General features: G+C 44.1%; 1 protein-coding gene across 1 annotated transcript in view; it reads left to right on the top strand.

Annotated features, from left to right (window-relative positions):
• The first annotated feature begins 3,343 nt into the window (after window positions 1–3,343).
• The window catches only part of LOC124789856 (UDP-glycosyltransferase UGT5-like), a 36,159-nt gene continuing 17,163 nt past the window's right edge, over window positions 3,344–22,339 (top strand). The window contains exon 1 of the mRNA XM_047257369.1: window positions 3,344–3,520. Coding sequence (XP_047113325.1) covers window positions 3,344–3,520 — 177 coding nt within the window. The remainder of the gene's footprint in view (window positions 3,521–22,339) is intronic.

Raw genomic sequence — 22,339 nt, 5'->3', positions numbered from 1 at the left:
TTTCCTGTGGAGGAATCGGTTGACCTATGACCTTACGATCAAATGTTTTCTGTTCCCATTGGAGAGGCACGTCCTTTCGTCTACTAATCGCACAGTTTTGCAGTGCGGTCGCAAAACACAGACACTAAACTTATTACAGTGAACAGAGATGTCAATGAACGAACGGACAGATAATAACTATGCAAAAATAAAGAAAGTAAAATTTTCAGTCGATGGAAGACTTGAACCAAGGATCTCTCGTTCAGTAGCTGCTCACGCAACCACGGGACCACGGCGCTTCTAAGCACACTTCGTCCATGATGTTCGTTATGTGGCCCATGGACTACTCAGTTTGTATATTTTGCTTATTTTTTCACAGTTCCACACAACTTCTTCCTGTTTTCTCAATTGATCTGTGTTCAGTTTATCAAGGCCTATCCACTGTGCCAACTTATAACTAAATCTGAGGGGGGGGGGGGGGGGGGGGTGTGTGATGGGGAGGTTCCCTTGTAAGAAGAATGTCTTTTCGCCTTGTTCTGTCCACAATGCGCTTCATCACCGGGTACACTACTCTGAATTTTTTTTTTTCGTTCCACCAGAGGGCAATGTCCAGCCTGCACTGTCCGCAGGCGTCCAGCGTTGTGAACCGCCACCTCCTCACGCTGCTCTCAGGGCAGTAAATGTCCGCCCCTGCAGAATAAGACAACTCTCTTCCCAGCCCCTCATCAACTGTTAGTGGTTTCTGAGGAGCGTGTGGCCCATGCCGCCCTTCCTGTCAGTGCTCGGCTCTAGTTGACTCCCAGACGTGCAGTGCTACAGAAACTGTTACTGCATAATGCTAGCCAGTATCAGCCAACGCAACGATTAATAATTCGGTTGTACATCATAAAAATGACCTAATATAAATATAAATAAAAAAAAATTCACAGAATATTAAATCTGTTGTGGCGAAATGGGTATTTGATTATAACAACTGTACCAACTTCCCACGTACGTGAACTAAACAACACACTTGAACTTGTCTTCATCAACTGTGAAATACTCTTGTGCTTATTTAGTTCTGCCTACTAGTACATGTTCTGTTTCTCGTTTATTGGTGAGTAGCCCTGCTTTACTTGCTGCTATGGCAACACTTCAGTACATCTCTCCAACATGTTGTTCTCTCTCACTAACCAACACCACGTTGTCTGCGTAAGCAGGTATCTGAAATTCCATTCTTAGCCCATAGCATTCTTAAACTTAGTTGTCTCTTAAGTCTACGTCCACAGTGACGTTTAATAATACACGTGGCAGTGTATCTTCCGGTATTAATGCAATTCTTATGGGAAAGGTTGTCAATATGCTGCTCCAGTTAGTACTATCGCTCTTGATCCTCCCACAAATTAATCATTTTCTGAGTTGGTTTGGGATTTGGAACTCCATCAAAGTTTTAAACAAGCTGTCCAGTGCTAATGTGAACTCCAACAACACTTGTAAACAGGTGTAAATCCTTTAAACACGCCATGTTATGCCTGGAAAAACGTAACTGCTGCAGCACTTTATTATTTAAATCATTAAAATGCGCATGCTGGAAGAAGTTTAAGTCATATTCGAACATTTTTGTTCGATTTGGCATATTTAGTTATGTTTGCATTATTGTTGGTTTAAAACTCTCACCTCCTCACCTCCATATACATGCATGGTTCTATTTAAGATTTTTATTGTGTTTTCCTTTTTTCGAACTTTTAACAATTCTGTCGCTTGGATGCACATTAATAAATTACAAATTGCCCATTTCGTCTGTACCTGTGTGCCATTAATTTTTTAATATGCTAAAATTTTTGCTATAGTTGATCTAGTATTCTTAAATAATCTAAATCTATAACCTCCTGTGCGATGATTTGTGTATTTTTATATTTCTGCCTTCTTTATACTACTTATTACGACTCTTCCATAGCTTGAAATTCGTTAATGGCTTGGCATTTTTACACTCTATACACTTTCTTTATTGTTTGATAAAATATAGTCAGTTTAATTGTTAGTTACATTTGGTCCTAGCTAGGTTTTCTCTTCAGCGTATTATTAACGAATAACCTGCCACTGTTTAGCATCATATCTATTGGAAATACTGTTTTAAAATTTCATTCATAATTTCATGCTGAAATCGTCCTTCACTAGTTTTCAGTGATATATGTTATCATTTATCAGTTTCTGTGAGTAACAAAATGAACATATTAGTGCATAGACTTAATTGATTTACTTGTCGTTTGCATATATGTCAATAAAAGTTTTCCTGTTTTGTCTCAGATTCCTTCACTATCTATATTATTGCTTTCATTTTTTTTGGTTACGATTAGATACACATAAAAAATTTCTTCCCAGCGCTGTTCCCCTGTAGGCTGACATTATATTAGTTCTCTTTGGACTTCATTTTTGTCCGCTATGATGTTAATTTAACAAATCTCCCTACTGCACTGTCTTTGGATAGTAAAGTTCTGCTGTTTCTTGTCTCGAAACAAAAAGCAGCAAAAGCAATTAGAGGTCTGAGGTCCATGTTAATGCTTCATTGTCTAACTTAGTTGTAGCAGGTTTAAAAGTAATTAGGCAATCGTCATTGCCCGAAACCATTGCCTGGGTTCTCTTACTCCACTACTACAAATTTTCATTGCTCGTGGCGAGACACAGGCATCTGACAATAGGGCCTCTAAAAGTCCAAACGTTGGTACACCAGGGCCCCCACCAATTTACCGCGACATGTGAATAGTGCTAAATATCGGCATAGCCTTGATCATAGCTTGAATGAGTCCGTTTGCCACAGTCAGCGATCAACACGACCAATTCTCATGTTTATAGCCAGCAGGGACCTATTATCACTGCACTTATATTTATCAGTCACTCACTCATTGTTTGACTCGTAAAACATACAGTCCCCTGGGTAACATATTCCAGCTCTCCATGAGGCCTGCAATGCGAATACCACATCTGTATTTATTTCCCATACAGCGCTTCAGCAACATTGTTACATCGTTTGGGTACTGAAATCGGTGCAGGGAGATGGCCTGCATTGGACATTGAGATATATATACATGGTACGTTCAGCTAATCTTCATTAAGTTGCAAATTAAAGATCTTTTCCCGATTTTTTGTAGTATCACATTTTGCAGTCGTATCAGAAAAATTAACACACTTCAGTAAAGAAATATATCCCTGTGATATAACTGCTAATGCCTTTGGTGGCTGCAGAATGAATAACAGACGTACTAATTAAAGTTGGCACAAGGAATCATAATACAAACACAGACAATTGCAACCTGTGGTACATTTCTTCTACAGAAACTGTAAGAGTGTGAATATGTCACTATTTTTATTCCGCAGGGGGCGCAGAATGGCTGCCATCTTGCCGCTGGTCGTTCTGTCCATGTTAGGAGGCTCTGAGTGTGCCAGGATTCTGGCCGCTTCGCCGTTTCCCTCCATCAGCCACGTGTTGCCTATGAGACACATAGTTCTGGAGCTGGTTAAGCGAGGCCACGAAGTCACGCATATCACAACGGACCCCATCAAGGTCTGTATACTAATACTACCTACTATCTTATTAACTCGTGATCACATCTCCCTCGTTTCATCCTAAGTCAGTTACTGATGTTTGTTCAACTTACTTTTCTAGTTATGATAGAGATACAGGTTTCACTCGGTCCAAACTTTATGTAAATAGTTGAATGTATAAAGAATTGCAAATAAAAAGCAAAATCCGGAATGAGATTTTCACTCTGCAGCGGAGTGTGCGCTGATATGAAACTTCCTGACAGATTAAAACTGTGTGCCAGACCGAGACTCGAACTCGGTTCGCAGAAGAGCTTCTGTAAAGTTTGGAAAGTAGTAGACGAGGTACTGGCAGAATTGAAGCTGTGAAAATGGGTCGTGAGTCTTGCTTGGGTAACTCAGTTGGTAGAGCACTTGCCCGCAGAAGGCAAAGGTACCGAGTTCGAGTCTCGGTCCGGCACACAGTTTTAATCTGTCAGCAAGTTTCAAAAAACCCAATATTGGGTGTATCAACCAGTATAAATTTATTTTGTTTAACGGTTATCGGATTACAATTTATCAAACTTTAACTGACTGTCGTCGTCAAAGAGACTACAATATTCGTGAACAACAATGCATCAAGAGCGAAGTACAGACACAGAGTAAATGCCATCTTTGAGAGTGCAGTAGCAATGAAAATAGAAATGATAAACAGTAAATAAGTATAAGGAAAACAAAACAGAGAAACGTTAGCATCAAACGTCGAAAAAATAGGGCCTGTATAAAAATTCAAATTAAATTAATATTAACAATGATATAAAATTAACACGAGATAAGAATACTGAAGAATAGCTTGAAGTCGTATTAAATATGGAAGGTGATACAGAGACAGAATAAAAATTAGAAAGGCCAATTGAAACAGGGCGTACCTACGAAACGTGAACTACTCCCAGCGTCTGAAATGTTCGAACAACTTACAGGACTGCAGTCGGGTGACGCCTTCGACAACCGCTAATGTTTAAGCAGGTGCACACCCTGTCATTTCCAAGGCGCAAAAACAACCAGAGAGCGCTGTGCAAAGAAATTTAAATCCTCGGGATGCCAGACTAATATCGAAAGACAACACACACACGGTAAATAGGACCGGCACCACACGGCCAAAGATGACAAAATACCTGGCATTTACTGCCAGCTATTACGAAACTTTTGTTAAACAAGGATTTGAGACTAAATTAGCATGTGACCTTGTACACTGAGATGACAAAGGCCATGGGATATCCTCTAATGTCGTGTCGGACCTCTTTTTGCTCAGCGTAGTGCGACAACTAGATGTGGCATGGGCTGAACAGGTCATAGCTTGTGTAGAAACACAGGGTGTACATAAGGTCCGGGAACACTTTCAATTATTTATTGAACAAGAATCAAACATTGTACAGACATCACACATATGTCATTTTTCATGTATATCGCCACAGCGCAGTTTGGTAATTTGCCGATAGTCCGCGCTAGTCGCAAACACGGACGGAGCGAGCTTTCTGTGTGTTGGAGTTCCACAAAAACAAGTGTGCTACAGCTGTTCAACGGATGTTTAGAACCAAGTACGGTAAGAAGTCACCAACAAGGAAGGCCATTTACCACCAGCACAACAAATTCGTTACGACGGGTTGCTTGTGCCCGGCAAAGAGAAGCGGACGACCCAGTGTGAGTGAAGTGAATGTGGCGGGCGTACGAGAGACGCCCATAAGGAGTCCAAAGAAATCGGTGCGTCGTGCATCCCGTGAACTCGAAATGGGTCCGATAGTGTGGAAAGTCCTGCGACAGAAGCTGTCTATGAAATCATTCAAATTGGAGCTAGTGCAGAAACTCGATGACGACGACAAAGACAAGCGTTTTAAGTTTTTTTCGAAGTTGCAACAATTGAATGATGATGGATATGGCATTGTTGATCGCTTAATTTTTAGCGAAGAAGCCATTTTTCACACTAATGGGAAAGTGGACTGACATAATTGTCGAATCTGGGGTACAAAGCTTCCACACGAATGTACTGATTTTGAGCGTCATCCCCCAAAGGTAAATGTTTTTTGTGCCTTGTCGCGTCGAAAACTGTACGTTATCATTCTTCTTTGCTGAGAGCACTGTCATTGGATTTTCCTACTTGTACATGTTGCAGCAGTGGCTGATGCCTCAAATGCAATTGGGCTCTCCAGGATGGGGCTCCACCCCATTTTCGTCGTGAAGTTCCTGGATACCTGAACACGGAGCTGCCGCATCGATGGATGAGCGGTGTTAGAGATGGGGACAGTTGTTTCATGAAATGGCTTCCCCGATCACCAGATCTCACGCCGTGTGACTTTTTTCTGTGGGGACACATTAAAGATTTGGTGCATGTACCGCCTCTACCACGTGATGTAGCAGAGCTCCAGGAGAGAATACTGGAAGCAACTGCCACATTCGACAATGCCGTGCTGGGACGGGTATGGCAAGAATTCGATTACTGTATTGACATCTGCTGGGTCACTCATGGTTTGCATATCGAATGTTTGTAAAAAAGACTTTCAGAGTTCCTCTTCAAAATACAATATGTATGACATCTGTACCATGCTTAGTTCTTGTGCAATACATAACTGAAAGTGTTCCCCGGATATTATGTACACCCTGTATTGAGCCATACTACCTTTATAGCCGCCCATGTTTTTGCGAAAGTGTTGCCAGTGCACGAGTTTGTGCACGAACTGACCTCTCGATTTTGTTCCATAAATGTTCGGTGAGATTCATGTCGGATGATCTGGGTGACCAAATCATTCGCTCGAATTGTCCAGAATGTTCTTAAAACCAATCCCGAACAATTGTGCCCTGGTGACATGGCCATTGTCATCCATAAGAACGTCACATAAAGTCCATGAATGACTGCAAATGGTCTCCAAGTAGTTGAACATAACCATTTTAAGTCAATGGTCGGTTCAGTTAGACCAGAGGACTCAGTCCATTCCATGTAAAATAGCCCACACTATTATGGAACCACGACCAGCTTGCACTGTGCCTTGTTGACAACTCGGGTCCATAGCTTCATGGAGTGTGCGCCACACTCGAACCCTACCATCAGCTCTTACCAACTGAAATCGGGACTTACATGATCAGGCCACGGTTTTCCAGCCGTCTAGGGTCCAACTCATATGGTCACGACCCTAGGAGAGGCGCTGCAGTCGATGTTGTGCTGTTAGCAAAGACACTCGGCCGGCAGGGGTGGCCGAGCGGTTCTAGGCGCTACAGTCTGGAACCGAGCGACCGCTACGGTCGCGGGTTCGAATCGTGCCTCGGGCATGGAGATGTGTGATGTCCTTAGGTTAGTGAGGTTTAAGTGGTTCTAAGTTCTGGGGGACTGATGACCTCCGCAGTTAAGTCCCATAGTGCTCAGAGCCATTTGAACCAAAGGCACCCGCATCGGTTAGCTTCTGCCAAAATTCGTCTCTCTGTCCTAACGGATACGTTCGTCTTGCGACACGCACTGATTTCTGATGTTATTTCACGCAGTGCTGCTTGTCTATCGGCACTGATAGCTTTACGCAAATGCCACTGCTCTTCGTCGTTGAGTGAGAGCCATCGGCCACTGAATTGTCGGTGGTGAGAGGTAATGCCTGAAATTTGGTGTTCTCGGCCACTCTTGTCACTGTGTATCTCGTAAAATTGAATTCTCTAACGATTTCCGAAATGGAATGTTCCATGTGTCAATTTCCAAATACCATTGCGCGTTCAAAGTCTGTTAATTCCTGTCGTGCAGTCGTAATAACATCTAGAACCTTTTCACATGCATCACCTGAGTACAAATGTCAGGTCCGCCAGTGCAATGGCCTTTTATATGTTTTATACCATCTTTACACACTGAAGATTTCAAAAATGGTCCAAATGGCTCTGAGCACTATGGGACTTAACTGCGGAGGTCATCAGCCCCCTTGAATTTAGAACTACTTACACCTAACTAACCTAAGGACATCACACACATCCATGCCCGAGGCAGGATTCGGATCTGCGACCGTCGCGGTCGCGCGGTTCCAGACTGTAGCGCCTAGAACCGCTTGGCCACCCCGGCCGGCTTAATAACGTGTAGGGCCCCCGCGAGTACATAGAAGTACTGCAACAAGACATGACATGGATTCGACAAATGTCTGAAGTAGTGCTGAAGAGAACTGACACCATGAATCCTGCAGGGCTGTCCGTAAATCCGTAAGAGTACGAGTGGGCGGAGATCTCTTCTGAACAGCACGATGCAAGGTGTCCCAGATATGCTCAGTAATGTTGATGCCTGTGGAGTTTGGTGACCAGCAAAAGGGTTTTAAACTCAGAAGAGTGTTCCTGTAGCCACTCTGTATCAATTCTAGACGTGTGGGGTGTCGCATTAACCTGCTGTAAATGTCCTAGTCCGTCGGAATGCACAATGGACATGAATGGATGCAGGTGATCAGACAGGATGCTTACATATGTGTCGCCTCTCAGACTCGTATCTAGACGTAGACATATCAGCGGTCAAACATCACTCCAACTGCACACGCCTCACATCTTTACAGAGCCTCCACCAGCTTGAACAGTTGAAAGGTGGCTACACTGAGCCACAGCGCCAGAGATTGCGCCAAAGATTATTATTCCGCCGCCTCCACTGGTGCAGTAGTGGCTCAGAGGATGTCGAGGGCAGTTGTTCTGTTGGGCCAGAGAGTAGATGCTGTTCGGTTGGTGTAATGTATAGATGGAAGAAGTGGCAATTGTCAGAGCGTATTTGAGAAAGGAGATGGGATTTTGATTTATGATGCTGGTGTAATGGAAAATTTTCGCCAATATATAATGAGGTAAAAAGGTATTACAGTTTTCTTTAATGACAATGCCTCTTGCTCACAGGTACAGTCAAGAAGGCATCTGGCTCGTGTTCATTTATTAGACTTGTAATTCTGGTTTCTATGTGCATTTATAGTATTTCTGGTTTTTCAATTAATTCATTGTAATTGGTGTTTAAAGTATTTTGTCGTATTGAGAAAGAACCGAGCCAGATACATGTACGTTGATTCACACTACCACACACAGAACAGTTACACTTGTGCTTTGTTCTTTCGTAGCTTTTGTAGTTGCAGGGGACTTAATTAATCAATCGTGTTAATGGAAATTCCTTGTCATTCCTTATTTTTATTTTATGTAGTCAGATTGCGTGCTAATAACAGTCAGGGCCACCAGCTCATTGAATCAGGCGAGAGCTGTTTCTAAGCTCCAGCACAAGTGACAGCGCCCAAATCGCGGCTGCGCTGTGAGCTACAGGGAAACAGGACCACTCACGCGATTTTCAGTCAAAACTACACTGCGTTTCAGTGCGGCAATTCACCTCTTTCTTTGAATTTTCGATTATGGGAACAATTCTCATTGACGCAACCCCGACGAATGTGGCATTCAATTCAGCGTTCGCCGGCCGGTGTGGCCGTGCGGCTCTAGGCGCTTCAGTCTGGAACCGCGAAACCGCTACGGTCGCAGGTTCGAATCCTGCCTCGGGCATGGATGTGTGTGATGTCCTTAGGTCGGAATAGTGATGGTACGCATTTCTCCTCCTTACACGAGGCATCACAACAACGTTTCACCAGGCAACGCCGGTCAACTGCTGTTTGTGTATGAGGAAACGGTTGGAAACTTTCAAAATGGCTTTGAGCACTATGGGACTTAACTTCTGAGGTCATCAGTCCCCTAGAACTTAGAACTACTTAAACCTTACTAACCTAAGGACATCACACACATCCATTCCCGAGGCAGGATTCGAACCTGCGACCGTAGCGGTCGCGCGGCTCCAGACTGTAGCGCCTAGAACCGCTCGGCCACCCCGGCCGGCGAAATACGTAAAAAATTAAGCTTTTATGCTATCTGGTTTTTTCCTGTTCAACCCCTCATATCTTTTGTATGTCCATCCTTCTGATCGGAGGTTTAAGGGATTTCGGCAGTTCTCATATGTAATAAAATGAAACACCTACAGCCAACGTTACGATATTATTTATTACATGTTTACCAGTTTTGGTGCTTCAGTGCACTATCTTCTGGCCTTCATGGAGGCTGAGGGGCTTCTACACGATTCTAATAGGGCCAACATCTGTGAATTGATTTTCGGAAACTACCTGTAACAACGATGTTGTGCTCCAACCGTCAACTACCGAGTGAGTGACGTATAGCACTCAAAACTGCCAAATACCAGACACGAACACCCGTGAAGAGGAACCCAACAGAATTTCAGCAAGTACGAGGTGCATTCAAGTTCTAAGGCCTCCGATTTTTTTTCTAATTAACTACTCATCCGAAATCGATGAAACTGGCGTTACTTCTCGACGTAATCGCCCTGCAGACGTACACATTTTTCACAACGCTGACGCCATGATTCCATGGCAGCGGCGAAGGCTTCTTTAGGAGTCTGTTTTGACCACTGGAAAATCGCTGAGGCAATAGCAGCACGGCTGGTGAATGTGCGGCCACGGAGAGTGTCTTTCATTGTTGCAAAAAGCCAAAAGTCACTAGCAGCCAGGTCAGGTGAGTAGGGAGCATGAGGAATCACTTCAAAGTTGTTATCACGAAGAAACTGTTGCGTAACGTTAGCTCGATGTGCGGGTGCGTTGTCTTGGTGAAACAGCACACGTGCAGCCCTTCCCAGACGTTTTTGTTGCAGTGCGGGAAGGAATTTGTTCTTCAAAACATTTTCGTAGAATGCACCCGTTACCGTAGTGCCCTTTGGAACGCAATGGGTAAGGATTACGCACTCGCTGTCCCAGAACATGGACACCATCATTTTTTCAGCACTGGCGGTTACCCGAAATTTTTTTGGTGGCGGTGAATCTGTGTGCTTCCATTGAGCTGACTGGCGCTTTGTTTCTGGATTGAAAAATGGCATCCACGTCTCATCCATTGTCACAACGGACGAAAAGAAAGTCCCATTCATGCTGTCGTTGCGCGTCCACATTGCTCGGCAACATGCCACACGAGCAGCCATGTGGTCGTCCGTCAGCATTCGTGGCACCCACCTGGATGACACTTTCCGCATTTTCAGGTCGTCATGCAGGATTGTGTGCACAGAACCCACAGAAATGCCAACTCTGGAGGCGATCTGTTCAACAGTCATTCAGCGATCCCCCAAAACAATTCTCTCCACTTTCTCGATCATGTCGTCAGACCGGCTTGTGCGAGCCCGAGGTTGTTTCGGTTTGTTGTCACATGATGTTCTGTCGCACCCACGAACACACTTTCGACACATCCATAACTCCATCACCATATGTCTCCTTCAACTGTCGATGAATTTCAATTGGTTTCACACCACGCAAATTCAGAAAACGAATGATTGCACGCTGTTCAAGTAAGGAAAACGTCGCCATTTTAAGTATTTAAAACAGTTCTCATTCTCGCCGCTGGCGGTAAAATTCCATCTGCCATACGGTGCTGCCATCTCTGGGACGTATTGACAATGAACGCAGCCTCATTTTAAAACAATGCTCATGTTTCTACCTCTTTCCAGTTCGGAGAAAAAAAATCGGAGGTCTTAGAACTTGAATGCACCTCGTACTACTATGCTACCTGACAACTGTTAGTTGATAGTTGAAGACACAACATCGTTGTTACAGGCAGTCTACGAAAACCGGTTCATAGATGTTGGCCTAGTGATAGAAAAGTGTATACGACTGGAGTTAACCCACTCAGCGTCGGTTAAAGCAAGAAGATGGTATACTGAAGCATCGAAACTGGTAGTCATATACTAAATAAATCGTAAGGACGGCTGTAGGTGTTCCATTTTATAACGAAATTTCTTTGTTCGATACAACGACACAACCGGAACATACGGCTGTGGTACTTTAACATTTACATTGTTACCACTAAAGTAACAATTTTTATTTAGGCCTATTCTACTCAAAACTTTAACTTGATGACTGTATTAGGAATTGTTGCTTGCCGCGCGGTCGGGGGGCGCTTACCACGGTTCGCGCGGCTCCCCCCGTCGGGGGTTCGAGTCCTCACTGGGGCGTGTGTGTGTATTGTCGTTAGCGTAAGTTAGTTTAAGTCAGATTAATTAGTGTGTAAGCCTAGGGACGGATGACTTCAGAAGTTTGGTCCCATAGGAACTTACCAAATATTTCCAAAAAATTGTTGCTTGCTTGAGTCAACTTTACTCAATTTATAAACTTGTACTTACTTCGCTACAATGATTAAGATAATTTATGATACAATAATTTGTTACAAAAATGACTTTTGTACAGGTTACAGTTTTACATTCGGTATATCCCTGCAAGAATTTAAACGACATAATTACAAAGAATGGAGGCAATAAAAAAAGAACGAACTCATATTCTTATAACGCTAAGTTTTATAATTCTATTAAGCAAGGCATCATTTTGTTGTTTAATATGAAGAACGTTCCAGTGCTATGTTCAGAAAAAATTATAACTTTGAAAAAGTTCACTTGTCCTACACTACTGTCCATTAAAATTGCTACACCAGGAAGATGACGTGCTACAGACGCGAAATTTAACCGACAGGAAGAAGATGCTGTGATATGCAAATGATTAGCTTTTCAGAGCATTCACACAAGGTTGGCGCCGGTGGCGACACCTACAACGTGCTCACTTGAGGAAAGTTGCCAACCGCCGGCCGGTGTGCCCGAGCGGTTCTAGGCTCTACAGTCTGGAGCCGCGCGACCGCTACGGTCGCAGGTTCGAATCCTGCCTCGGGAATAGATGTGTGTGATGTCCTTAGGTTAGTAAGGTTTAAGTAGTTCTAAGTTCTAGGGGACTGATGATCTCAGAAGTTAAATCCCATAGTGCTCAAAGCCATTTTGAAAGTTTCCAACCGATTTCTCATACACAAACAGCAGTTGACCGGCGTTGCCTGGTGAAACGTTGTTGTCATGCCTCGTGTAAGGAGGAGAAATGCGTACCATCACTATTCCGACTTTGATAAAGGTCGGATTGCAGCCTATCGCGATTGCGGTTTATCGTATCTCGACATTGCTGCTCGCGTTGGTCGAGATCCACTGACTGTTTGCAGAATATGGAATCGGTGGGTTCAGGAGGGTAATACGGAACGCTGTGCTGGATCCCAACGACCTCGCATCCTTATCAGTCGAGATGACAGGCAACTTATCCGCATGGCTGTAACGGGTCGTGCAGCCACGTCTCGAACCCTGAGTCAACAGATGGGGACGTTTGTAAGACAACAAACATCTGCACGAACAGTTCGACGACGTTTGCAGCAGCATGGACTATCAGCTCGGAGACCCTGGCTGCCGTTGCATCACAGACAAGGGCGCCTGCGATGGTGTACTCAGCGACGAACCTGGGTGCACGAATGGCAAAACGTCATTTTTTCGGATGAATCCAGGATCTGTTTACAGCATCATGATGGTCGCATCCGTGTTTGGCGATATCGTGGTGAACGCACATTGGAAGCGTGTATTCGTCATCGCCATACTGGCGTATCACCCGGCGTGATGGTATGGGGTGCCATTGGTTACACGTCTCTGTCACCTCTTGTTCGCATTGACGGCACTTTGAACAGTGGGCGTTACATTTCAGATGTGTTACGACCCGTGGCTCTACCCTTCATTCGATCCCTGCGAAACCCTACATTTCAGCAGGATAATGCACGACCGCATGTTGCAGGTCCTGTACGGGCCTTTCTGGATACAGAAAATGTTCGACTGCTGCCCTGGGCGGCATGTTCTCCAGATCTCTCACCAACTGAAAACGTCTGGCCAATGGTGGCCGAGCAAATGGCTCGTCACAATACGCCAGTCACTATTCTTGAAGAACTGTGGTATCGTGTTGAAGCTGCATGGGCTGCTGTACCTGTACACGCCATCCAAGCTCTGTTTGACTCAATGCCCAGGCGTATCAAGGCCGTTATTGCGGCCAGAGTTGGTTGTTCTGGGTACTGATTTCTCAGGATCTATGCACCCAAATTGCGTGAAAATGTAATCACATGTCAGTTCTAGTATAATATATTTGTCCAATGAATACCCGTTTATCATCTGCATTTGTTCTTGGTGTAGCAGTTTTAATGGCGAGTAGTGTATATTACATGACCATCTCCTACGCTGGCTGCACTGAGCTCATCATCAGGATCCCCCGTCACTGGTGAGTCGACGGCTACTTGGAGATGCATGCCATGACGCTGCTAAGTCGCTAAGTGAGTGGCGTGTAGTACTCAAAGCTGCGAAGAGGAAACCTTCACGTCTGCTACACGCCAACCGGTGGGTACTGACAGGGAAGTCTTCAGGATAATACTCTATTTGCACCTGATTTGAAGGCAACACGTATCGAAGAAGACCTCACAGATCATGGAGGCTCTCTATGCATTAATGAACGACTAGTGCATCGCTTTATGTCAAATGTGGTCTACGAATCTTTGGAACAAGCATCTGGTCAGTCATGAACTATGCCTGTCCTATCTGGAACTTCTCTAGAGAGCCACTGACCAACAGAATAGGGCTCGTTGTCTGTTTCTGCTATCGTCTGTTAAACAAAAGAAGGCGGCAAACTAATATTCATCAATTATTCTGTTTCATTTTTGATATCTACAGCTGTATGCCGATCGATATGTGTTGAAGGTCACATGTGTTCCGGCATCATGATCCGTCTTCGTTGTGCCGGCCGGGGTGGCCGTGCGGTTCTAGGCGCTACAGTCTGGACCCGCGCGACCGCTACAATCGCAGGTTCGAATCCTGCCTCGGGCATGGATCTGTGTGATGTCCTTAGGTTAGTTACTTTTAAGTAGTTCTAAGTTCTAGGGGACTGATGACCTCAGAAGGTAAGTCCCATAGTGCTCAGAGGCATTTGAACCGTCTTCGTTGTCTGTTCGACGATGGCGAGTGGTAAAAAGTGTTCGGTCCTGCTCTTTGTGCAGTTGAATTTTGCGGATGTTGCCATCGTGATGAAATGTAATGATCGTATGGCATCTATTGGCCGGGATATCCCCTTCGGGCTCGGCCGCCGTATTGCAAGTCTTTTTAGTTGATGCCACTTCTGCGACCTGCGTGTCAATGATGATGAAAATGACGATGAAGGACACACAACGCCCAGTCCCCATCACACTTATTTCTGTTGAAGGTCAGCTTGAAAGGCTACTTAAAAAATTTGCTGGTGGCAGTATACGATTCCAATACCTAATTCCATAGCAAAATAAGATCGATTGGTACTGATCTACTCGTACTCCATTGATTAATTTCTTCAGAGAAATACTATGTATGTATATATTGATATAAAAATGAAATGATCGTATGGCACTGATGGCCGGGAGTCCCCACCTGGAGAAGTTGCGCCGCTCAGTTGCAAGTTTTTTCAGTTGACGCCACACTGGGCGATTTGCGTGTCGATGATGATGAAATGATGATGAGGACAACACAACACTGAGTCCCCGAGCCGAAAAAATTTTAGACCCAGCTTGGAACCGAGCCCAGATGAACGCAAACTCTGAGCAGTCCTCAGAGGCCCAGCGGTACCAACCGGCCGCCGTGTCATCCTCAGATATTAGGCATCACTGGATGAGGTGTGGAAGGGCATGTGGTTAGCACACCACTCTCCCAGCCGTTGTCAGCATTCGTGACCAGAGTCGCTACTTCTCAGTCAGGTAGCTCCTCAGTTTGCCTCACAAGGGCTGAGTGCAGCCCGCTTGCCAACAGCGCTCGGCACTCCCGGACAGTCACCCATCCAAGTGCTAGCCAAGCCCGACAACGCGTAACGTGGATGACATGACGGGAACCAGTCTTACCACTGCGGCAAAACCATTGGAAAAACTGGTACACATATCACTTAGTCTGGACAAAAGTACTGTGAGGGTAAGCACCAGCTGTCTTCCATTTGGATAGGGATGCAGGTGGAGAAGGGGTGATGCAGAAGCATAATTAAGGAAGGTCTGGTGTCATTTCAACCACATTCGTATGTAAATGACTCATATTCGTATACAAATTCTTCAGAGATAATATACTTCTGCCATCCGTATTAGTGTGGTTGAGAATGAGAGTCCCTTAAGTGTAAAAATATTCTACAGGGGCCATTATAAACGTCGGATCGAAGTTTTCGGAGTCGCTAGGATCACCGATGACAGTGCTGATTAGGTTTCACCGCTAGGGATGGAGTTGGAGAGGAGGCTGACAAAAGCGGTGACATGTCTCTGTAATGCCTGGAGCAGTTGCTATCAATCTTAGCAACTTGCTATCAGAAAAGAAGTTGCTGAGATAATAAAACATACCTAGCATTCCTATGGCTGAGGTTGGGGGCTAAAAGGGTTACATAAAGGCACATTGCACATTCCACTCTATCCCTACATATTTCCTGCATTTATTTATTTCATTGTGATTGTGTATGTACTCAATGTATTCTACCTCCACTTTTCTGTCTATAATGCTTCTGACATTAATGATCCAAACAAACAGAAAGAAAGGTTCATCTCTAGCAAGAAGCCATATGCTTGAATATTTCTGGTATCTCAACTGCAGATTTTTCAGCGCTCATTTAACTTTAGGACTCTGTATCTCAGAATGAACAAAAATAGACTTGTACCACTGTTGAAATAAGCCCTTTACGTACACATCAGAAAAAGTTTTGCATCACCCCGGTTCCCAGAACTCCTGAAGATAGATGTTGACTGTGGATATTGTATCACAGACACAGTCCCTTTGACTGTTCAGGGATGTCACTAAACCCACCCAAAGATATAGAAAACCACGCATGAGCAGCGGCTATCAGACGGAGGGGGTCCGACAGCCGATCAGTTCCAGTCATTCCACTAGGAAGGAGGTACACGGTTCGTGTTGACTCTGGTTCAACCATGCCTGAGACGGTCAGTACCACGGTTCGATCGCGTCCGCAGTTTTACTTTGTGCCAGCAAGCACTCTCAACAAGGGAAGTGTCCAGGTGTCTGGGAGTGAACCAAAGCGATGTTGTTCGGACATAGAGAAATACCGAGAGACAGGAACTGTCGAACACGTGTCGCTCAGGCCGCCCGAGGGCTACTACAGCAGTGGATGAGCGCTATCTAAGCGTTATGGCTCGGAGGAACCCTGACAACAACGCCACAGGACTGTGCGCAATACGCTGCATGATGCGCAACTTCACTCCTGACGTCCATGGCGAGGTCCATCTTTGCAACCACGTCACCATGCTGCCCGGTACAGATGGGCCCAGTAATATGCTGAATGGACCGCTCAGGATTGGCATCACGTTCTCTTCACCGATGAGTGCCGCATATGTCTTCAATCAGACAACCGTCGGAGACGTGTTTGGAGGCAGTTCGGTCAGGCTGAACGCCTTAGACACACTGTCCGGCAAGCACTGTTTAAAGAAACAACACACATCGTAGCACCACTGCACAATCAGGATGACCAATGTCAAAAATTATCGACAGTGAATATTAATTAGCAGTGAGTGAGATAGCGTTAACTTTGCCCCTTTGTTGTTTAACTAGGGAAAGAGCAGGATTACTAACAGGGTTTATGCAAGATCCTCCTCTTTCACCCATTTCTGCTTACAGTGAGGTGACAGTCATCATATAGAGATATGTTCGTACACTGAAGCGCCAAAGAAACGTGTATAGACATGAACATTCAAATACAGAGATATGTAAACAGGCAGAGTGGGCGCTGCGATTGGCAAAGCCTATATAAGACAACATATGTCTGGTGCAGTTGTTAGGTCGGTTACTGCTGCTACAGTGGTGTGAACGTGCTGTTATAGTCGGCGCACGGCGATGGGACACAGCATCTCCGAGGTAGCGACGAAGTGGGGATTTTCCCGTACGACCTTTTCAGGAATGTACCGTGAACATTAGGAATCCGGTAAAACATCAGATCTCGGACATAGCTATGGCCAGAAAAAGATCCTGTAAGAACGGCGCCAACGACGACTGAAGAGAGTCGTTCAGCGTGACAGAAGTGCAACCTTTCTCCAAATTGTAGGAGATTTGAATGCTGGGCTATCAACAAGTGCCAACGTGTGAACCATTGAACAAAATATCATCAATATGGGCATATGGAGCCGAAGGCCCGTTCGTCTACCTTTGACTGCACGACGCAAAGCTTTACGCCTCGCCTGGTCCCGTCATCACCGGCATTGGACTGTTGATGACTGGAAACATGTTGTCTAGTCGGACGAGTCTTGTTTCAAATTGTATCTAGCGGATGGACGTGTACGGGTATGGAGACAACCTCATGAATCCATGGACCGTGCATTTCAGCAGGAGACTGTGCATAGGGGCTTAACTAAAAAGAAAAGACTAATATTAATGAATAAATGCAATAATTTTACTAGCAGTGTGACCGAAGTGTCCGATACAACCCGACCATCCGCTATGTGTATGTGTATAGGATAAGCAGAAAGTCCTTCCACGTATTAATACAGTTAGACATGTAGATGAGCACTGTTGTGAATATAAAACAATACGGAAACGCTACACTTTGTACTATTCTTGAACAGAACTACGAGTAAACATTCGCCGATGAAATCAACCCGTAAGCGGTCTGCACACTTAGCCATTCAGAGATCGACTAAGCGAGACTACATGCGGAAAGACATGAATGTTTCAAGTCTTCGGGCATCGTCAGTGAATGAGAGTGATCGTGACTTCGAGCAACATATGCATGAATGTGCAATACTGCTCGCGAGCTTTACACATGCAAACGATCAGAAGAACGTTACGTTGTCTGAAGAGTGTACGATTGATCGTAACTCACGGAATCGTAACGTTTTTGGTTGTTTTTGGGGAAGACACCAAACAGCGAGGTTATCGGTCTCATCAGATTAGGGAAGGACGGGGAAGGAAGTCGCCCGTGCCCTTTCAAAGGAACCATCGCGGCATTTGTCTGGAGCGATTTAGGGAAATCACGGAAAACCTAAATCAGGATGGCCGGACGCGGGATTGAACCGTCGTTCTCCCGAATGCGAGTCCAGTGTGCTAACCTCGCTCTGTCCGTAACTTCTTTCTTTGGGCAAAAGACAAACCGCAATTTTATGAGAAAATTGGATGCAATCCATCCCAAGTTATGACTTGGGGAGCGTTAACTCTTTGGAGCACGGTGGTATACATAGTATACCACCTTTTGAAAATTTTCTTGGCTCTTTGCACAGTGGTTTAACTGCACGACCACCACTCTAATATGCTCACCTAGTTCTCTACTTATCAGACAGATGGCACTCACTGCCTATAAGGAATCAGTTCCCGCCAAGAATTGCATAGATTACAACTGTGAAAGCTGCGTGCTGAGTTGTGCATGGTTTTTGCGTGTGAATAGTGGTTTATAACGAATTTCTTGTTGCGCCTGTGTTTTTTCCATATCTTGGACGTCACAGCTACGGTATGAACCCATGTATACATTCATATGCACAATCTTCCGTTATTTATATACAATTTATTTTGGTGGTATATTATTTGTACCACCGTGCATGTAGCAGTATTCTATTGCATTTCGTTTCCTAGTATAAAATTCGAAATCCTCCGCTACAAAGTTTAGTTTTTAATTGTGTTGTGACTTATTTTAGCTCTTTCTCCATTTTGTTTTGCTTACGTATTCTTTACTTGGATTCAGGCTGTTGTTTGAAAATGAAAATGTCAAGAAGAGGCTTACGAGATGAAGAAATCGAACGATTATTGTGTGAAATTCCATCAGACGAGGATTCCACTGTTGACACCACAGATGACGAATCTGATTATGAAGCAAGCATTGTTGCGGAGGCTATTGTGTCGTCTGAAGGCGAAGTTTCAGAGAGCGAGGAAGAAAGTGAGTCCACTCCGCCAAAACGCGCTGCTGACACAGCGCCAACTTGGGGACAACAATTCAATGCTACCTCAGGAATGCAGTTCGACAGTGAATCAGGACCAAGTGCTTTTATTAGGGACATTGATGATCCAGAACCTATCGATATATTCGAAAAAATATTTCCAAAAGAGCTAGTTCAGCTAATCGTTTTCCAAACAAATTTATATGCGACGCAATCTGGCAAGTCTTTCACTCCAACAACTGACAATGAAATACGAACTTTCCTGGGAATCAACATTTTGATGGGTATAAAGCGTATGCCAGCATACAGAGACTACTGGTCTAGTGCCCCAGAACTTCATGATCGTTATATTGCATCTCTGATGGCAGTAAATCGGTTTGGATGGTTACTGAGGAACATTCATCTGAATGATAACACATTGCATCCAGAAAAAGGACACCCAGGTTATGACAAACTGTACAAGCTGCGACCAGTGATCAAGATACTATCTGAATCTTTTTCCAAGTGTTACCAACCCAGCAAACACCTAGCAATTGATGAGTCAATGATCAAATTCAAAGGCCGCAACAGTATGAAACAATACATGAGAGATAAACCCATAAAGCGTGGTTACAAAGTGTGGATGCTGTGTGACAAGACCTCTTACAACTTGAAATTTGATATTTACACCGGAAAAGTAGGTGACACAGTGCAAACAGGCCTTGGGGAGCATGTAGTGCTGAGTTTGTCCTCTGAACTCGTAAATAAAGGCCATTATCTTTATTTCGACAACTATTTCAATAGCTATAACTTGTTGGCTGGTTTACAGCAGAGAAACATATATGCCTGTGGGACAGTTCAACCAACAAGGAAACATTTACCCAAATTAAAAACAGACAAAGAATTAAGCAGAGGTGAATTTGACTGGAGGGTCAGCAACTGTGGCATCCTCTACTTGAAGTGGAAAGATAAGAGAGCTGTTCATCTCCTTTCAAATTTTCACAGTCCTGAAGTTACTACAGTGACTCGCCGTGAAAGAGATGGTTCACGCATAGAGCTACCTTGTCCTCAAGCAGTGATGGATTACAATGCACACATGAACAATGTCGACAAGTTCGACCAACTGAAAAAATCATATGAAATAAGCCGGAGAAGTAAAAAGTGGTGGCACCGAATATTCTTTCACCTGCTTGATGTCAGTATCGTCAACAGCTATATAATTTGGAAGGAACTAGGCGATAGAGAAAAAATGACTGCCAAAGTCTTCAGGATGAGTATCCTGCAAAGCTTAGTAACCCAGAAAACACCATTGAGGCCATCTAGACTTCATGAGAGTCAAGTCCACGTAAAGAAAAACAAGCCATATGTTTCCTCACGCCAGCGTCTCGACAATTCATCCCACCAGCCAGAGCGTACTACCGCCAGACGTTGTGCGAAATGCAGTACAAAAAAGAAGCAAGTGCGCACTTTCTGGATGTGCGCTGAATGCAAAGTGCCTTTGTGCCTTAGCAAAACAAAAAGGTGCTTTCAAGATTTTCACAAAAAGGAATAAGAAACATATTTTATTTGTAAGGTTTGTAATTTGATTTTGTATTGTAAATGACCAATTGCCAGAAATAAAATTATTTTACATTAATTATACTAATTATTACTGCTTAGAGTAGAATTTAAAGGTGAGTTACAAGCACAAACCAAGATATCTCAAAAACTTTAGGTACGGCCCTAAGTGGCATGGTGGTATATTATATATACCACCATCTAAAACCAAAATCAATACAATAAAAAATTTTAATTCATGTTTTCCTTTATTAGCAACCCCACCAGACATAGAAAATGCATGTTTTATTAAAAAATTAATTAAACATAAAATCTGTGCATCAAAGAGTTAAGGGCAGACTGCTTGTTTAGATCGTATTTCTTTCATGGTTCTATGAATTACCACACCTATCTTTACATGATGAATACATAGTTATTTCCAGAATCAAGAGCTGGAGGAATCGTTAAACTTCAATCGGAAGGCGCTTCACCACATTTTGCTGTGCCTACAAACTGCTAAGTGAACTGTTTTCAAATCGCTGGATTGGACGTAGTTCAAGAGAGGCGTCAACACTGTTGCCATGACTTCCACAAAGCCTAGACGTGACAACACCCGACAATACACTGCGGGACATAGTGAAAGGAGACGTTAGTAAGCGACGATATGTGCACGACGACCAGCTGAAAGGCTGAGTTCACATTTGAAAGGGTTAGCCTTGAAATGCTGCGGCGGATACGCGCAAGAACATGGTGTCGCATCAAACTTTGCATCGCACATCGAAGACTGCACACTGAGCTTGATTAACGAACATTTGTAACAATGTTCACATTTTATTCGCATTAAATATTAATAATAACCAGACATTGTTTATTCAGAATAAATGTTGAAACTTAAAAACACACTCTTTCGTTTTCGAACGGTGTTTACCTACATGTCTAACGGTACTACGCTGTTAACATGTGGGACTTCTCGCCCATCCTGTACTTCCTGACAAGTGGTGACAGTAGGAGGTACTGCACAGTCAAGGGCTTCATTTTTATCTTTCCATTTCGTTAATCCACCTGGACAGCTGCCCACGTTAACACGCGGATTCAGCTGTACGGGGAGCCGCAACGGCCCCGGATCAAATACGCCCGGCGGTTCAATAACGGTGTACTGGTCAGTCCGGATGTGGTTTTTAAGCGGTTTCCCACATCCGAATACGTACCCATGTTCCGCCTCAGTTACACGATTTAGAAAACGTTCGCGCACTTTCACTAGACAATTGAGGAACACAAATTTCGTCGCTACAGGCAATAGGTTGGTAACAGAAATGGCATCTGCGCAACCTCAACAAGTGTCATTGCCAAATCCAAAAATTAGCATCCTGACACAGTGATGATATAGGATAAGGCCAGGGGAAAAAAGAAAAGTAGGATTCTTCGATTTCATTAGCATGGATGGGATGCCAACTTCCGCTCCTAAGCTTACCAGCTTACATGACTATGAAAACTTATGGTAATACTTTAAAATTTTTGAAGAGGATAAAATACGTAAAAGTCCTGACACTCCAGGCTCGTAAATCGTAGGTGGAAACAG

The sequence above is a fragment of the Schistocerca piceifrons genome, chromosome 3 (genome assembly GCF_021461385.2).
Source record: "Schistocerca piceifrons isolate TAMUIC-IGC-003096 chromosome 3, iqSchPice1.1, whole genome shotgun sequence".
NCBI classification, from domain to species: domain Eukaryota; kingdom Metazoa; phylum Arthropoda; class Insecta; order Orthoptera; family Acrididae; genus Schistocerca; species Schistocerca piceifrons.
This window is presented reverse-complemented; position numbering and strand designations above follow the sequence as displayed.